Source organism: Vitis riparia, chromosome 11 (assembly GCF_004353265.1).
Source record: "Vitis riparia cultivar Riparia Gloire de Montpellier isolate 1030 chromosome 11, EGFV_Vit.rip_1.0, whole genome shotgun sequence".
Taxonomy (NCBI): domain Eukaryota; kingdom Viridiplantae; phylum Streptophyta; class Magnoliopsida; order Vitales; family Vitaceae; genus Vitis; species Vitis riparia.
Genome location: NC_048441.1, coordinates 16,225,285 through 16,243,999, shown reverse-complemented (window position 1 = coordinate 16,243,999; position 18,715 = coordinate 16,225,285). Strand labels below are relative to the sequence as shown.

At 36.2% G+C, this 18,715-nt stretch overlaps 2 protein-coding genes across 9 annotated transcripts; one reads left to right on the top strand and one right to left on the bottom strand.

The window, feature by feature from the left end:
- The first annotated feature begins 130 nt into the window (after positions 1 to 130).
- On the top strand, positions 131 to 7,620 carry LOC117924648 (probable serine incorporator). Of its 6 annotated transcripts, none has more exons than XM_034843338.1 (13): positions 133 to 291; positions 1,876 to 2,154; positions 2,968 to 3,041; positions 3,630 to 3,789; positions 3,921 to 3,945; positions 4,106 to 4,195; positions 4,381 to 4,552; positions 4,636 to 4,709; positions 5,296 to 5,365; positions 5,803 to 5,874; positions 5,950 to 6,083; positions 6,916 to 6,989; positions 7,089 to 7,620. In XM_034843338.1, exons 2-13 carry the CDS (start codon positions 1,965 to 1,967, stop codon positions 7,145 to 7,147), a joined length of 1,194 nt encoding a protein of 397 aa, XP_034699229.1. In that variant the 5' UTR covers positions 133 to 291; positions 1,876 to 1,964; the 3' UTR covers positions 7,148 to 7,620. The 6 variants fall into 6 exon arrangements, with proteins under 6 accessions (XP_034699233.1, XP_034699232.1, XP_034699229.1 ...); XM_034843337.1 differs by having other exon boundaries at positions 1,868 to 2,154; XM_034843339.1 differs by lacking the exon at positions 133 to 291 and adding an exon at positions 485 to 1,798.
- A 1,497-nt stretch (positions 7,621 to 9,117) lies between these two features.
- Positions 9,118 to 17,512, bottom strand: LOC117925199 (probable ADP-ribosylation factor GTPase-activating protein AGD14). Of its 3 annotated transcripts, XM_034844131.1 has the most exons (15): positions 17,307 to 17,509; positions 17,065 to 17,165; positions 16,521 to 16,646; positions 14,438 to 14,499; positions 14,066 to 14,153; positions 13,916 to 13,977; positions 13,743 to 13,839; positions 13,023 to 13,484; positions 11,450 to 12,133; positions 11,206 to 11,367; positions 11,012 to 11,116; positions 10,813 to 10,899; positions 10,133 to 10,370; positions 9,990 to 10,035; positions 9,118 to 9,788 (listed from the first exon to the last, which is right to left on the bottom strand). In XM_034844131.1, the coding sequence occupies exons 3-15, from the start codon at positions 16,617 to 16,619 to the stop codon at positions 9,650 to 9,652; spliced, it is 2,331 nt and encodes a 776-aa protein (XP_034700022.1). In that variant the 5' UTR covers positions 16,620 to 16,646; positions 17,065 to 17,165; positions 17,307 to 17,509; the 3' UTR covers positions 9,118 to 9,649. The 3 variants fall into 3 exon arrangements, with proteins under 3 accessions (XP_034700022.1, XP_034700023.1, XP_034700021.1); XM_034844132.1 differs by lacking the exon at positions 17,065 to 17,165 and having other exon boundaries at positions 11,206 to 11,364; positions 17,307 to 17,512; XM_034844130.1 differs by lacking the exon at positions 17,065 to 17,165 and having other exon boundaries at positions 17,307 to 17,507.
- Positions 17,513 to 18,715: the final 1,203 nt, after the last annotated feature.

Sequence of the window (18,715 nt, the reverse complement as noted above, 5' to 3'; positions counted from 1 at the left end):
ATATAATTAATAAAAAAATTAAAGCGATGAATCGAAATTGAAAATTTTATTTAACATGAAAGGTAGGATCTGTGGCGGAAGCAGAAAGCAAACGGCGGGAAAAAAGAAGAAGAAAAAGAAAGCTCCAAAGCAATCTCCGTTGGACTAAATTCAAGGAAAAATAAAAATAAAAATAAAAGAAAGACAAAAAGCAAAAGCAAAGAGAGAGAGCGCTACAACAAATCTCTGTTTCTCCTGTGAGTTGCTCGAACAAGCCGTGTCCGTACAGATCTCGGACTGGTTCTTTATCAGGTATTTGCATTTATTTTGACCCCCTTTTTTTTTGGTATTGAATGCGAGAATCTTTGTGTTCTGTGTTCTGTTTCTTGATAGTGATTTGTGTGAAGAGATTGCTGTATTTGTTGATTGCTTTGATGTTGTTGGCGAGGTGGATGATTGGTTTGTATGGTGAAGGTTGGGCCGGAATGAATGTGTATTTTGTTTGTTAGTTTAGAGTCTTGTTCATGAATTGAGTTTTGGTTGTAGATTATTAGAAGCCTGTGAATGTCTGATTTCTGTCTTGCTTCGTTTGGCTGATGGGAAAATGGAAGAAAATGATGGAGATTGGCCTTGGATTTTTGAGTTTCGAATTTTTTCAGTATTTGGAATCCAACAAAGGAAATAACTGCGAGCCTAATAAAACTACGTTTGATTTTGAGTAGTTCTGTTTTCTTCTATTATACCACAGTTTTATTATTTTGTTTCGTTTATTTGCCTCTATTTTTCCCGGAAAACAAACAGGGTAAAATATGTAGCTTCTCTTCTTCTATGCAAAATCAATAATTGGATTGCTGTACTGTATTGATCTAACACCAGTGGAAAAATTGGTTGGAGTTGTGTGCACCTCAAGGAAGGAAGTTAACCCGTATACAGAGCCAACACGCTTCAGAGTAGTACAAGCGTTATGGAACCTTTTTCGCATTAAAGCGAATTTTGGAACTTTTGAATGCCTTGATCAAATTCAAATTTCTGTTTATGCGTATGTGCATGTGTGTGCAAATAAAGGAGTCACCCATCAAAAGATTGCACCAAAAACTTGATAAGCACTAAACAATCCAAATAGCAATGGCGTGAGTGCTTGCTCTGGACAATCATGCCTCAACGGTTCAGATGAATCCATGAAAGTAGGAGAATATGCCCATCTGTATCAGACAATGCCTTGTCGTGCATTGCACGTATGTACTCTCCCACGAGATTCTCTGATAACTGAAGATGGCTCTTTTGGGGAATGGTTTCTTTCTGAAAGCTTTTTACGTCCAACAACTCTACGGGACTTGTTAGTGCGACTATCACTGTTATTTGTAGGAATGAAAGACCTCACCATGACCCTAGAAACCCCGCTTGTAGAATTTGCCTGGTGTATCAAGGAAGCAAACCGAATACCATTTCTTAACAAAAATAGATCTTTTAAAGGAAATTTTAGATTGAATACAGGGAGAACCATGATCGAAAGACTTGGCTCTCAACAAGAGTTGAGCTTAAAAAATTGGGATTATTGAGATTTTGTTGTGTAGGCCTTAGAAAACAGGATTGAGTCAAGTCCAACCCTGAAGCCATGCATTAAGCTTACTTATTCATTTTTCATTTTATTTTTCCCCATTTCCACAGTGTGGGTTCCATGACAGGTACTGCCACTGAGGAAAGATATTTGTGATATGACCTTATGATTTGTCAAAAACATGTCACCATATATATGTCTTTGTTTTTTAGTTCTGTGCTGCAGAGGTGGGATCTGGTAACACTTCCTCATTGATGTTTGGTATGGTTTTTCCTAAGTTCCAAAGTTTGCAGTACATAGAACTCCCATGCTAATGATCATTTTTGTCAGCAATGCAGATAAAGAGAATCTGGTGAAATAGAACCTGTCTTCGCCTCACACCATTTATGCTCTCTGGATGAGGAGTGTTGCCAACATTCAGGTATAAATGGAGAGTGGTGCAAGCAGTGGCAATGGGCGACATCCTGAAGTCATGGAGGAATCCTGGTTTAGCCAATTCCGGAACAGTCCAAACCCTTGGATGGCTAGATATGTATATGGTTTGATGTTCCTCATTACTAATCTACTAGCATGGGCCGTTCGGGATTATGGCCGTGGTGCCCTGACAGAGATGGAGAGTAAGATTTATCTGATTCTTTAATGTCTTGCAGTTATAACTTAGTTTGGTGTTTTTAGCAACTTCAAATAAAGGCATGAATGCTAATGGACTCTAATTTTTATAGAAATTTTTTAAAGGTCTATAAACCATGTTTTTGTTTCATGATTACAAGCCTTGACTTGCCTCCAAGAGGAAGTGAGCTCTTCATTTGTCAACCAAATTTTTCATTCTTCAGGGCATGCCCTGTCTTCCATGAAAAGTTAACCTTTTTGTTTTGAGTTGCTCCATAATAGGTGTTATTTATGCTTGATATGAAATATCCCTGTAGTGTTTAAGCTTTATCAAGTCATATATGGATTTTTATAGGAATAAAGAAAAGAAAAAACGTGCTTAATACATGTGTGAGGCTGATGGGTCCTTCTGAAATTCCATTTGCAAGAGTTTTCAACTTCTGTTACCATCTGACATAGTCATTGCTCTTGTTATAGATAGAATTTAGAAAAACTTGTGTTTGTAGCAAAATGTGATGGCGTTTGGACATGCTGTTAAATGGTCCCAGACTAAACTCCTTTTCATCTGCTTTCTGTTTACATAAAATAGACATCTAAAATGGGTTATCAGTGATCATTTTCCTGGCCTTTAAAAGATACATCCAGTGGGTTTAGATTTGGATTGAACCAGATGATTACGTTGTTTTGACAGTCAACCAACCCGGTTTTCAGACTCATAAATGACCTGTTTCCAGATTATTTTTTTCAATTATAGCATTAAAATATAGATGTCAATCTTACAATTAATATAAGCTGCTAATAAATTTTTAGCATGAATGCAGGACTACAAGGGTGCAAGGGTGTGCGAGATTGTTTGGGAGCAGAAGGAGTTCTGCGCGTTAGCCTGGGATGTTTTGTATCCTTTCAACAATAAGATCTACATGACTACTCGTCTGACAGTTTTGAGGTTTTACAATTAAATGGCACAGGCAATGAGCAGAATCCCAGATCAAAGATCTTCTCTATTTTTTTTTTTCTATGTAACTTGACTGAAGCACATTTTCTCTGTAGAAGCAAGAAATCAGGAATTCTGCGAATTGCACCTATCCAGAGCAGATGGAAGCAATTTGCATACGAAGGATCTGGGGATCCTCAAAACCCAGATATCAGCAAACCAGAATTCCAAATGAAAAGTGTCAGAATGAATGTATTATCTGATAATTGTTCTCATCTTGCTTGGTAAAAGTACGTAAATCACACCTAATTTTAAAGAGAAGAGTTTGAAACCCCTATTTCTAGAAAGAATACATTCGAACTGCCTTATCACTGATTTTACTGGAGTGTTAGTCCAAGTTTGCAATCTAGAACCGAAGTCATAGGACATCCCTTGATCTACACTGACTGTTTATTTATAAGGACTCAATAATTAATGAATACATTTGCTCAAAGTAGCTTCATCTTCCATTTTATTTTGATCAGAATGTGAGCCTTAATACTATATCAGACTTTCTATTTCATAATGTTTCTTTCAACAGCTGGTACATCCAAGTTGCACAAGCCTAGAGAATTGTGGCATTCTGGTTGGTGGTCTGCAAAGATTATCTTGTGGGTTGCCTTAATGATGCTCCCCTTCTTGGTTCCTTCTGCTTTTATTCAGCTCTATGGTTAGTTGACTGCAGTCCTTAAACAAGATTGCAATTGTTGTTTTTCTCTCATCATTTCATGTACATGATCTTAACTCGTGTTGGCTTTACATTTATTACTTTCATGCCTCTGATGCAATAATTTTTGGCAGGGGAGATTGCACATTTCGGTGCCGGGTACCATTCCTTCCTATTATAAATTCCTGTCACAGACCATGTACAATCTTTTTAGACGTGGTTGTCATAGAAGCGAAAATTATAAGCTTACCTTTCAAGTCCAGTTACAGAAATTGCTGGGGCTGTGTTTGTGATATCTTTCTTTGAAAATTTATTACAGGGTCTTTCTCTTAATTCAGCTAATAAGCATAATCAGCTTCATTAAATGGCTGAATGATTGTTGTCACTCTGGCAAATATGCAGACAGATGGTAAAATCCTCCTTATTCCAACAGATGCTAATTCAAATCATCTTTTTGTTCTATTAAAGCCATATTGATTTCATTAAGACATTATATATCAAGATAGTCCCCTTCTTAACATGAAATTTCCAATGTTAAAGGGGGTTCGGAAAAGCTTTGAGCATGGATAACTTACAATAAGATTTACCTTGCAGCCATATCCATGTGATGTTACTTGCAACTACTGCATATGTCATATGCATAATGGGGATCATCTTGATGTACATTTGGTATGTACCAGAGCCGTCTTGCCTCCTTAACATTTTCTTCATCACCTGGACACTAGTGCTCCTCCAGCTCATGACTAGTGTCTCTCTCCACCCAAAGGTAAGTTGTAATTTTCACCATCCTTTTCACTCTGACATGGCGACATAAGTTTGTTATAGAATTGTTCTTTTTTCCTGAAACAGGTAGATGAAGGTTTCTTGACTCCAGGGCTTATGGGCCTGTATGTTGTGTTCCTCTGCTGGTGTGCTATTAGAAGGTATGATTTCTAATTTCTATTATTGTAATCAAATTTACTGCTTGATGTTTTTAAAACTGAATTTCTTACCAATATCAGCTTTCCAATATAACATGGTTGGAAAATAAAATCTTTCATTAGTTGCGTATAAACCTTTTGCTCGACTTCTCCAAATGATACTAATATAAAAAAATAAATAGGCAAAAAAGGGAAAAAAGAAAAGAAAAGAAAAGATATGCTGATGCTATCATATTTGGATTTATATCATATCTTCTTAGCGACGAAAGCTTAGATTTATATAATACTTTGCTTCATTGTACCAACCCAAGAGAGATCCGCACCAAATTCATGTAGTCTATGTGTTGTCTCAGAATCTAAATCCAGGCATCCACTTGCTCAAAAGATGCCCATTCATTGTAGCTGAATAGTTACGGTTCCTCTAAATCAACAATTAGGTATCACACAAGCCTGAACAGAACAATAAATTTGAGAAACTAATAGGTTTAAACAAATAGAACTTGCTTTTGTGATTACTTTTATCAGGGCTTCTAGCTGCCTCAAAATTTTTTCTTTAACTAGTGTCCATTATACATCTTTGTGCTGACAGTGAACCACCAGAGGACAGATGCAACCAGAAGGCAGAATCAGCGACCAAAGCAGATTGGCTTACCATCATAGTAAGATTTGAGATCTCAGAAATGTATTAAGAATTTTAAAGTACTAATTAAATTTCCAAACAAACATGAAGTCATCAAAGTCATGATAGTCTTGTGTGTAATAATGCCTCAACCTTCGTTGCAGCCTAGAAGGCTAGAACATATTCTTTCCCAATTTAATCTATGGCCATGCTAATATTGTTGACAGGCACTCACATTGTCTCTAAGTATCCCTTATTTCTAAATGGAAACCATCTCAAAGTTATCATCCTTCAACATGTTATTGTACAACATTATGCTCATAGCTTATCCCATTGCTAGTATGTAGGAACTGATACCTCATCATGAATCCAAACACAGCCTTTTTAATCATGGCTGCAGCAGGAAAGATGTCAAAGCTTTTATTGCACAATTTCATTTTTTTGCCCTGCATAACTATAGATCTCATTTGGTGACAGAGCTTTATTGTTGCGCTGATTGCCATGGTCATTGCAACATTTTCAACAGGCATTGATTCCAAATGCTTTCAGGTATATTACACTCAACTACTTTTATTTGGGTATCACACTTTTTACCAAATTGTCTTCTGAAAACAACTGTTTCAGTTCAGGAAGGATGACACACAAGCTGAAGATGATGTTCCCTATGGTTATGGCTTCTTCCACTTTGTTTTTGCCACAGGAGCCATGTATTTTTCAATGCTATTGATTGGTTGGAATACTCATCATTCCATAAGAAAGTAAGTCTCCATATCTCTCAAAATACTTCCATTTGTTTTGTACTTTTTATAGGACACTTGAAATTAAGATCTGCCAAAATGGATAGTTAATGCCGAAATGGATACTTAAAGCAACCACCCCAAAAAAAATGTAACTAAAGATTTTCTCAACCTTTTCCTTGATGAATTTGCACTACCAATTTTCAACTGATTGGATCGGGGTCAAGGTTTCCTGGAGTTGGTTTTTGAGTTGAACTTCTCATGAGCATAATCATTGATGCCTTCATATCCAAAACTTTTTTTCTTTATTGAATTATCAGTCCTCGCAACCAACCATACAGCACACCAGACACTGATGTATAACAACAGGTTTAATCATGCTGAATAGATGGAAATGTCAGTCTTAGGTGAAATAAAACTGTAATAGAACTCAGTTTCACTTAGCAAATTCCTTTATCTGCTTGTTTCTCAACAGAAATTCAATTATGGTTAAGTTCCTAAAGGATGGCCTCTGCTCCAAGCACCTCTGCTCAGCTGACCACCAATGGAGTGGCCTTCTGATTGTGCTCTATGTGATTATCTTTGAGTTCCAGAGCAGGACCTGCCTATTTATGTTGAAAACCAGGACCAACGTCTCTTCTCTTATAGACTTTAAAGTGATTTCAAGGAGGGCATATACCAATCTTATCACATAACTCATCTAGAAATAGAATTCTTTTATGACTAAAGTGTGCTATCAGCCAATAAATCTTAACAATCACCATAATGACATCAAGTATGTTTTTTTCTGAGAAGCAGTAAGAAAAATAATTCTACCACCCTTTTGTAGGAAAATAATTTAACTTCTTTGCAGGTGGACAATTGACGTTGGCTGGACGAGTACTTGGGTTAGAATAGTGAACGAATGGCTGGCAGCCTGTGTATACCGTAAGTATCTCAGGAATAGGATTGTATTATGGTCATTTTGATTACTTGATATCTCTTAGTTATGTAACAATTAAACCAACTAACAATATGACCTTGCAGTATGGATGCTTGTGGCTCCGATCATATGGAAAAGCAGACAAACAGGCGAATCTACATGACCATTTCAAAATATCTTTAGTACCCAATTCATTCGATAGTTCTTGTGGCAGTCCTCTTCCTCGAGCAGATGGTGGAAGAAGAGGCCGCTTCTGCACACGCACAAGAATTTTAGCAGCAGCAACTAGACCTTTGGTGACCTGATTCATTTCATTTCTAAATGAAACAAAATATATAGTCCTCCTCCAAGCTCAGCATCAGTTAAACAAAAGAAAGAAAGAAAGTATATCCAGTTCTCTAAATTTTCCATTAATTGCAGCATACCATCTGTAGATATATTTACGAGCATGGCAGGGCGAAGATTTTGTGATTTCATAACCATCAATGGAATAACAGTTTCTGGGTTGAACTAATATTCAATTGTGCACTCTACCTGGTACGGCCATTGATGTTTCTTCAAGGTCCACTGCTTAGATTTAAACGTTTGATTCATAATTCAAATGTGTGATTTTGCCTCTTATACTTTTCAGCTCGACATGTGGTTTCCTAAACAATGTGTGTTTTTTATTACCTTCTAATACCTCTCATGGCTTGTTTTTGGAACTTTAGCTTTGCCTGAGGCAAAAGGTTATAAGAAGTGGCATCTCTTTTGGCTTGCAGAAGAAAAAGCGTAGCTCACAAAATATGAGAACTGGAAGTATCTTTTTCAGAAGAGAGAAAATGCTTTTATGGAGATCAATTTTCAGATTTTTTTTTTTTTTTTAAAACTTCAAAATTTACTTTTTCTGCACATTCTAAAAACAGACATGAGTCAATTAATCAGAAAAATTATTAATCTTTTTTACTAAATCTGTAAAGATAAATTTTAAAAAAATTATGGATAAACAAAAAAAAAATACTAATAATAATAAGAGGGAGAAAAATAAAAGAGCATCTCAGATTCCGGGACACACACCTGTTTGCAGTGAAACACCTAATTCCCCTCCGTTCAGCTGCTGCGGAGATCAGGAAAATAAAAGTTTTGTTTTATAAAGGTAAATTGCCCCGGACAACTACGGTATTGTTTGGTTTTCTAACCTCTTTTACTAAAAGTTATTTGTTTTCATATTTCAGATCATTTGTATTTTTGCTTTTGATTTATTTCATTATTTATTTTTTAAATTTTTTTATTGAATAGAAAAAACTAAAATATTTATTTATTTTTAAATAATAAAATAACTAGAGTAAATATAATTGTTTTTTCTTATATTTTAATACTTAATAAAAATAAATAAAAGACAAACAATTTGAAGCTTAAATATCATTTAGCATTATTTTATTTTAATTTTTATTTAGAAATAAATAAATAAATAATAATAATAATAAAAACACCATCTAAGACGAGATGAAAAATTAGATTCAAGATTTTGATATTCCATATTTTTTCTCACCTATATTCTTTTTGCTTAACCGTGGAAAGAAAGAAAAAAATGTTAAAAAAATATTTGTTTTGTCCCTAAAAAGATGGAATAAAATAGACGACAATTAAAATTAGTTAAGTTTTTTAATTTTTAAATTTTTTAAAAGAAATAATTTATAAACTTTAAATTTTGTTTTCCCTCTATTTTGTCACTCAAATAGAAAGAATGACCCATTCGAACCACTTCTTCGTACTTATAAATTGCGTGCAATGTCAAGCGTGGCCTCAAACTACAAGTACAAGCTGCAGATGTGGGGGGAGTTGGTTAGGAAAAACCTGGAAAAAAAAACCAAATGACTAACGCTTGGAACTTTTCCCTGATCCCTCGTAATATTTTGTCCAATCTCAACACAAATAGCTGGGAATTACCCAAGTTCCGTCAACCGATTAAGCAACAAAATCTTCATTGTTGTTGTTCTTCCTACATGTATGCCTCATAAAATCATGATCCCAGGTTTATTACCAAAATGACCTCTGCAGTAATGTTTGGTGGGTGAGTATGTTAGTCACTTCTGTTTTCGGTAACAACACATAAACCTATCAGAACATGGAAAAAAGCTTGAAAACATGGCATAAAGGCTAAAATCCAAATACTATCTTATTCAAAACAAAAATCATATCAACATCAATATGAATAGCATGTAAAATATGCTCTACCAAAAGGTATGCTTCGTAAAAAATTAAAAAAAAGAAAAAAATCATTGTGCAGACTCGAAACAAGAACTCGCCACAACAATGGAGAGAAATCCCCCTATGGCAGCAGGCAAAGCACAGATCACCACATAGGAACACCCATTCCCAAACCTCTGAAAGACGATGGCTGCCTAAATAAGACTTGATTCCCTCAGAGGTGTCCATCCCTCTTTCAAATCCCCTCTACTTTGGCCTACCTTTCTTACAGGATAAAACTGGTTTTACACGAGAATAGACATTTGACTATTACAGGTTACAGGTATGGACACACAAAACTTCATTTGGCTGCAACATCTTACTAAATCTACAAGAACAATGAACCCAAAAATTTCCATCCAACAGATTACTTAACAGGGAGCATCAAGATGATGCTCACCCGAAAATGGGGTCCAAAAGGCTTCGGTCTTCATATTTATCCAAATGGATTTCCTCCAACAGAAGAAAGCTTATCTAAGGCCGCAGGTGCAGAGGATCTTCCACCAATTAGATGATTTGGATTCAAAGAGCTAAAAGCAGCATCCTCACTGCCAAAGCTTCCCACTACTTGATGACTGCAAAGGAGATTCAAAAGGCACAATAAGTTCCACACAAAGGTAATACTAATGCAAATATAGATTAGGCAAACTGATGCCCATAAAACTTCGAAATAAATATAAGTTGCTAATAGATGAAATTTATAATTCAGTAATGCAGAACCTTACTAAAAATGTGGGTAAAAGAAATCAAAATTGTAAAAATGAAAATGCAGTTACCTGGAAGGTGGAATGGCACCAGGTACTTGTTGCCCCATGTATGCTCCTGACATTTTTGAAGCAAAAGGCAAAACATATAAATATCAAATAAAGCAAGCGAGGGGAAAAAGGTAGGCAAGAAAAAAATCATGATATGGTTTTACTTGGAGGCATTCCCGACGCATAAGGCGGTACTTGTGGAGGCATTCCCGACGCATAAGGCGGTACTTGTGGAGGCATTCCCGACACATAAGGCGGTGCTTGTGGAGGCATTGCCAATGGATATAATGATGACTGGGGTGGTGTCCATGTTGATTGAGTACCAGCACTGGAAGAATGCAGCAAGCCCATAGAAGGGGGCATATTTGGTAGACTCCCTTGCAAGGATGCCATGGAAGGAAACTACATCACCAGGAACATGTAAAAAGCATTAGAACAAGATTTCATGATCAACAGCTGAATTGCTCAAGAACATGTTTAGCTTAAAGATCAAATATGAGCAAAAATTTGATGCTTCAAGATTTAGATAACTCATGCATCAAGGGCGTTAGTACTCAACAAACAGAACAAAATAAAAAGTTTTATTTTTTTAAAAGCACCAAAATAAGTTGCTATGAGCACTCTTTAGTTTTTAGCAATACTCAAGTGGGGCAATCACAAGGCAAATTTGACATTTCATTTTCTGTCAGTTAAATGCATGGATTGAACATGCATAAAGGGCATTGTTAATTTACTTCTCTTTAACACAATAGTTATAACTGATCACTTAGTCAAAGTAACACCAAGGAAGACAAGATCAGAGATCAAGCACATATATCTATTTGAATGAATTTGATTCACTTACTGTTGGAGCTTGAGCCGGAGGTGGTTCATTGTTGAGATCAAATGGGTTTGTTGATTTTGATGAATGCGAGAATGTTGATGGCAATGGCTGCAACAACAAACCCCTATTATACAGAGCAACTTTTCATGTGGTAATCCAAGTAATTGGTGTGAATCAAAATTAATTCAGTAATAAAATCATATTGGATTGTGAAAGATACCGCTGCAGTATTATATTGCAGGTGGAACCCCATGCCATGGGGTGGACCAGTTTGCCAACCTGGAACTTGCATAGAGATGGGTTGATAGGTTGCAGTGAAAAGATCCTGCAGATGATTCATGATTTACTATGAGATACAAAACAGAGATAACACCAGTATACATCCTAGCTGGAGACCAAGAAAGAATACATTACCAATGGCAATTCTTTTCTTCCAGCTGGTTTTACTTCCACAGGGAGAGGTGGTGATGAAAGACTAGAAGCAACCACCTGAGGTTTTGAGACAGTTTGAGGTGCTTGTGCTGCAGGAGCACTAAAAGGCCCTTGTGTATTTGGCAAAAGTGGTGAATTCCACTGCTGTGAATATGAAGCAACAGAATGAATTAGTACTATATGCATTGCAGAATACTGCAACAAGACACTAAACCATGAGGCCCACCTGATTGGTTGAAGTTCCACCAACTGATGGAGCAAATTGTTGAGCGATAGACTGACTTCCAGTATCAGGGAATAAAGAATGTTGTTGATACTGCATGCTTGGCCATTGTCCTGCACCAGTAACTTTGACAAAGGAATTACCATCATGCCCATGTAACATTGGTGTCAATCCAGGAGCAGCTGCAGCAGCAGCAGCTGGAGGAAATGCAGCAAAAGTATTGACTGGTGCAGGAGCAGGAGCAGGAGCAGGAGCACCACCAAGAAACGGTGACGTAGGGATGGGCCGTACTGGTGGAAATAGGGAATCACCACTCATTGGCAACACTGACACATTGCCCACTGGTACAGCTGTTGGAGCACCACCACTATTGGGTACTCCTGATCCGTGCCCAGGAACAGATGCTGGAACTGACAATTGTGAAAGTACTGTTTCCAGGGCATTCACATTTGAAGGAGCTTCGGATACTTTTGCTTCTGTGGCAAAATCAAAAGAGGCCCAGTTATCATTGGATGAACTTATCGGTTGTGCGATGGTTTGAAACGGTGGTTGTTGTGTTTGTGGCACTGTTGCAGCAACAGGAGGTTCAGGATCAGCATCAAAATCAATTAAGATTCCTGAATTCTCCCTTTTTAGTTCCCCTGGATTTCCATTAGAGGATCCCAAGCTACTGGATGAAGCGGTTCTCTGCAATTGGAGATGCTCATGTGATAAGTTCATGGATTCTAAATTAACAGAGCCTAAGCTGCAAAATTTTCAGCACATGGAGTTGAAACAAGTGCAATCACAGAATAGCTAGCATTTGAAGTCAAACAGGATGAGGAGACAAAGAATCTGCAATTTTCACATCTTCACCTATTTACTCCATCAGAGGATTACAAGCTTGAGCAAGCTTACTTCAAACACAATACCAAAGCACTATTGAAGGTAAAATAAGTGATGAGTGGAATGCAAACTTATCCTGCTTTCAATCAGCAGTAAAAGTCAATCATCATGATGTGTGTTGATTGAAGCCACCTATTATGGTATGGGTATGTATGCTTGGTTAGATAAACAGCATCTTTAGAGTTGAGTTTATCCAGTCAAAGTTAGTTACTATAAAAAGATTAAAGATCATGCTCACCTAACAGAACTATAAAGCTATGGTCTCAACCTAAAAAAGTTTCAAAGATGGAAACTAAATGGCACAAAGAGAACTCAATTAACTGAGCAGGTATGCAGGTTTTTGTTAGATTACCAAGTCTGTACTTACACTGTTTGGAAGAATCCCATTACAAGGCTTTCCCAAACAGTTTAAGGGAACTACATCACATGTTAACCTAATAAATAATATATGAAATACCTGGTTTTAACTTCAAATTATCACAGATAGGTAATAGCAATCAATGCAAAGTCAATGTGCAGCTCAGTTGTTGTATGGATAGTTGTTAATTACACACTGAATCATCTTCAACAGAACAACTAACTTCTAGGAGAGTATATCACCAGGCAATTACAATCAAACAGTACAAAACAACTAACAGAACCAGAATTTCAGTTGTCAAGCACGATAGGTTTAATTGAACAGAAGCCTCACCTGCGTACGTGCAAAACCATCACCGACCCTGCCACCATTGGCCTTTGGAGGTTCAATAACCCGTAAGGGTGATACATTATCCCCTAAAATCTCTCTAACAGGGCGTACCATTGGAGGACTGGATGCATCCAGATCCTTCTGATGGTCAGGTGACCTGCCTTCCCGATTAGTTTCTCTATCAGATTTCCTTCCATTCCCAAATCTATCCTCACGACGCCAATCATTAACTATCTCAGGACGAACAGGACTTCTCCTATAATCACCGTGCTGCCTATTTTCTAAATCACTTCCTGGACTTCTTCTTCCATCATAGCCATATCTAAAATTTTTGTCATCACTTCTTCCACCAGGACTACGCTGATCACTGTAACGACGATCATATGAATCTTCATATGGTGGGCTTCGTGATCCACCCTGATAGTTGTCCATCTTTCTGTTTTCATAAGGTTCCTCCTTGTCACCCTGTATGATATGCAAATGCACCTTTAAACAAATAAAAACCACTATAGTTGGCAGATTCAAAAAGCTTTAAGAAAATTCTATCACTGTACTATGATACCACAAAGAATTGTTAAAAGAGCAAAACATGTTAAATGCATTTTCAGTAATATACTTTTTCCATAGACAAGGTGCATTTTCTCTAAAATTCTTCAAATCAAAATCTCAAGGAAAGAGAAAATGTTCACTGTTTCTCTTTGGGAAGTGGTTGCTGGATCTTACCATCTTCACCCTTGGTGGTTTGTCAAAGCTTCTCTCACCACTATATCTTCTATCCACATAAACATGCTTGATGAAGTCCCGAAGTCTCTCAATATTACTGGATACCAACATGTGAATCAGAGCTGCATTCATATGGAGATAAATAACAAAACAAAACATGATTGAGTCTTAACCTGCTATCAGGGAAAGAATGACGCTGCGGATCCCATTCCTTAAAATAGAATTCCTTCACACGCTGCAAATATGACAGAGAAACAGAAAATAGCACATGAGAAAAATGAGAAGGTTGTAAGGCAGAACCTTGTGGGAGATTGCATGTCTACCTCATTTCCCCCTCGTTGAAGAGAGCTGACTTCTTGAGAAGTAAATTTTGCCATTGATACTGACTTCACTCGATGTGTGAACTCTCGACTGGAAAGTAGAGATATTTAAATAAGAACTTTAGTAAAGAAGACTGTTTATTAAGTGCTAACTAGAGTTTATTGCATTATAGCCTTATAGGATCCTCTCCCTCTCTCTCTCTCTCTCTCTCACACACACACACACTCACACACACATGCGTGCATGAACACATATATAAACAGAAATCTGGTAATTTTACAATCAGAATCTTAGACATAAGCCAAAATGTGCAATTGAAAAGAGAGCTAGAGGGAGGTGCATGTCACAAAACACATAAGCAATTTAGCACTTACTGTATCCCACTACAAGTTGTGCAAACAAATGTCCAGAAATTTGTGCACACGTATTGCGGTCCCTGTTTGGAAGGAAAAAAATTAGCCTTCATATCATAGACTATATTTCATCTTTCCAAGTTAATGAAGAATGTAGTTGGTGAGCTCTTTGGACTACAAAATTTATTAAATCAATACCATTATCAGTTTTATTACTTTAAAACAATGATGCAGGAGAACACAAATACGCACAAACTGAAATAAATCAACAATCAAGCAGAAAGTTTGCAAACTGTGGTTTGTTAACTTTTCATAATACAAAAGAAGTGGGGAACCCCTTAATTTTAAAATCATTAAAAAGTTAGCTTTTAAAACCAGAAATTAATTTGGAAATTAGCTTTCAGAAATTGTCAAGATTTCCATTAACTGCAATCCTTGATAATGGAACCCTAGGTGTAGTGATCTTTTTAGTATATTCCTTGTAATTAAAGGGATCTCTAAACTTCCGAATTCAAGTTGTAATCCTAAGTAGAGTCTTTTGAGAGTATTTATTCTGGAAGAATGAAATGATTGTTGCCTATAAGTGGTCATTAAAATCCCTGTCTATGGCACATATGCAACTACATGATTCTAAAGGAAAGTAAGGACTGAAGAGAGTTCTTTTAATGATTTCTAGACTTCATGAAATAAATGCCTTGGGTTTGAGTGGCCTCCAAGTTTAGGACGACTCTTCTATATTGCTTTAGATTAGAAACACACTAGCCCTGAAGATATAGAAACCCATCTGACGTATGCTAAAGATCCTCCTCCAACCATAATGCTGACTTACTAGCCAAAAGGAGGTGGCTACTTGGTGGACTCAGGGGTCAGTTTTATCCCCCTTGAACTTGAATATGTTGTTTTCCAGTTTTTCATCTTTTCATGCTTTGTTTTATTGATCTTTTCCTTTTTGGTTCTACAAGGATTCCACTTGTTTACCCTTGTAAATCGTTGATTTGTTAGTAATAATTTTGGTTTCTGCTTTATTTATGAAAGAAAAATTAAGGATTACCAATTTTACTACTTCAACCCTGTTATAAGATGTAACATAAACATGTTACCAAAAAATTTAAAAGAGAGAGAGAGAGAAGCAAGAGTCCAGTTAGGAGCAATGAATCATTTAGGAATTTCATCTTATTTTCTTTTCTTACCTCAAAAAACTCCCAAATCCTTATCTCAGTATCCTTAAAAAGTTGTCACATAATGATTTCCACAAATTTAGCATTCTGAAATTGAAGGGAGTTCCTTTTGTTAAGATTTATGTGCCTCTTTCTGGAACCCAAGGAGTCATTAATAAAGCCCCAGTCACTATAGCAATCTCTATAAGTTTGGATGCTAGCATCAGTTTTCATTCCAAGTGAAGTGTAACTTAGAAAATATGGTAGGTTAGAACATTTCATCACTCCAATTTTCACAAACTATCACAACCCATGTATTAGTGTGTAAGCAAGTACAGAGTCTTTTAAAAGAGTAGCGAAAAGTTGTTATTTATTATTATCATTTTTCTGAAACTCAAATTAAAAAGCACCTAAAAAGGAGGGGATGCAACTCACACACATAGATAGAAAATGACAAAGGCCACAAAACTACAACTGCTTCTCAATCCCCACCTAAACAAATATAATTATTAATTTTTATCAACATCTTAAACTTTTATTTTGTGTTTATTTCACTTGCTCTTGGTACTCTGGCTTTCCTAATATTAGTATTCCTCTACAATTTTTTTGGCATTACTGTGTTACTTTCGATCACTTCAGCTGACACACCATAACTTATCATTGCCAGATGAAAAGCCTCAGCTCCATTGCCTTGGCCATAATATGACAGCATTTAAATTATTATAATCAACAACTCATCAGATCTAATAAAATTTATCTAAAATTTGATGCTAACTTCAATAACATTATGCTAAATGGTTTCATGCTTCACAATTCCATCAACCCACAATGAGACACAGAAATGCAACTCTACACCCACATAACTCTGACACTTAAGTTCATATAGCGAAGAGCGGATTTATAATTAAATAAGCCAAGAACAAACAGAAAGGCTATAATTTACTTACCAGACTGTTGCAGTTAATACATCTGCGATTCTCAGGAAGTTTCAAAAGACCCCGAATAATTCTCTCATTTTTTTCATCTTCCTTCATTCTATTCGCCATTTTCACTCCCTACGGCAATTAGAAATCCTGAAGAAAAAAAAAAAAAAAAACTAAGTTTCAAAGTTTGAAAAGGTACAAGAGAAGAACATAGAGTCCAATCCACAAGAATTTACTCCAATGGGAATTATCGATCAAAACACAAATTAGGAGTTTGGTTGCGAAGAAAAGGCATAACAAAAAAATAAAAATAAAAAAAGTTGAAAGTTCGATTTCTCCGCAATCAAATATAATGTAAATTTCGGAACCTCCGTTCGGTTGCCGAAAAAACTGAGAAAAAGAAAAGCAAACAAAACTGCACACTTTAAGGTCTGAGAGTTTTGGTTTCCAGAAAAACGAAAGGGAAAAAAAATCACCTCAACCGAATCATATAATTGCATTAGTGTCAACCAAGTGTAGGGTTCGGTCCCCTCGAAACGAAATCAATAAAAAAAACATATGATCAAACCTCAAAATTCAATGTTAATTGCCTACATTCTCCCAACAGCCAAACAATTTCGCACAAATTACACGAAACAGATCAAAATTCAAGTTCCAGAAACCACAGATCTGAAAAATCAGAATGCGATACGAGCGGGATTCGACCAAGGAGAGTGTTTGGAACCCTAGAAAATTACCTTCAAAATATAAGAAGTAGAAGAAGAAGAAGATGATGAAGAAGAAGAAGAAGAAGAAGAAGAAATGACTCACTCAATATTACACAATTCGCAGTGTTCGATTTCTGCAGGCTTGAGCTGATTCTAAAGAGATCACGCGCTGCGATGTGCCGCCGCCGCAGAGAATTGCAGATCTCCTACAGTTCAGAACGACGGCATGGACAGCTACACAAAGCCTTTGCTTTTGTAAGAAATGTAGAGCAAGAAAGTTACAGCAGGAGAGAGAAAGAGATAGGGAGGTGGCTGGGGTATTTTCTGGTGTACTCGGACACAGAGAGTCCCCCGTGTCGGCAGGGAGTCACCCTTTTTGACGGTCCTGGCCTTTCTGATGGAAATTTTAAGAGGGAATGATCGCCTGTGGCGACTGCGCTACTGATTAATTACCCTGATATTTTCTTTGTTAAAAATAGGTCTGAATTTTAGACCCTGATTTTTAGTCTAGAATTGAGGGCAGTTTGGATTTTTCGTTCCTATTTTGGGGCCAAAAGCAAATTTGTTTAGATTTGCTGACATGGAATATTACCCAATTTAAGTTTCGTAAAATTATCTAATACATTTTTCACCCCGATTCCCAATTGTGTATTTCTCGTTTGAAATGAAATTTATAAATATTTTTTAGTTTTTCTATCTTATTTCGAAAATTATTTGAAAAGTTCAACAAATTCATATTTTTATTTTAAAAATAAAAATTTTTATATAAAAATATGTGATATTCCGTGAGAAAGTTTATGACATTATATAATAAGTATAAATCTCTTCTAATCCTATACAATATTGTAAAAACAATATAAAAAAATTTAACTTGAAACAGACAATATTTGCATGATTAGATATAAATTATGATAAATAATACTGATCAATTCTCAACCCCACCCTAGTGTGAGGGTTTATTTGGTCCTATAAGGAGTATTTGTTATTTTGACTTTGATCCTATGAAAATATTTGTACAATGTAAATTGTTGCAAAAATATATTTTTTTTTAAATAAGAAATGTTTTTACCTTCAAATAAATAATAAAAAATAAATCTTAGAAGTAAACCAACACACTTTGTGTTTTAAAAAAGGCATTTAATAAAATCTTAAATGAATTAAATTTTTGAATTGTACATTTTATTTCCCTTTTTTCCTCCTCTTCATTCACTCTTTATTTACTCCAAAAAAATCCATTGCTAATAATATTACAAAATTAGGCTCTCGCCGTTTAATAAATTCCCTTTGGTGCTCCACGTTAAGGGAAAAAAATGGGGGCCACTAGTTGCAAAATAAACAAAGGCATTGACAGCTAACGGTGACGCCGTGGTCTGAATCAGCGGAATCTTCAAAGAACCAATCATGCGATGGTGTGCCTTTAAGATCCTACCAGGCATCACGTGGACTGTAGTTGTAAATTTTTAATCTTCACGTTAGGTTAAGATAGATGCAGTCTATCCTCCCCGTCCCAAG

Excerpts from the sequence above, each read along its gene's own strand:
- LOC117924648 (XM_034843338.1), top strand. The coding sequence starts at position 1,965 with ATGGAGAGTGGTGCAAGCAGTGGCAATGGGCGACATCCTGAAGTCATG. Across the intron at positions 4,553-4,635 it reads GTGTCTCTCTCCACCCAAAG|GTAGATGAAGGTTTCTTGAC; the intron begins GTAAGTTGTAAT and ends TTCCTGAAACAG. Across the intron at positions 4,710-5,295 it reads TGCTGGTGTGCTATTAGAAG|TGAACCACCAGAGGACAGAT; the intron begins GTATGATTTCTA and ends TTGTGCTGACAG.
- LOC117925199 (XM_034844131.1), bottom strand. The coding sequence starts at position 16,619 with ATGGCGAATAGAATGAAGGAAGATGAAAAAAATGAGAGAATTATTCGG. Across the intron at positions 14,154-14,437 it reads ACAACTTGTAGTGGGATACA|TCGAGAGTTCACACATCGAG; the intron begins GTAAGTGCTAAA and ends TCTACTTTCCAG. Across the intron at positions 10,900-11,011 it reads TGCAATATAATACTGCAGCG|CCATTGCCATCAACATTCTC; the intron begins GTATCTTTCACA and ends TTGTTGTTGCAG.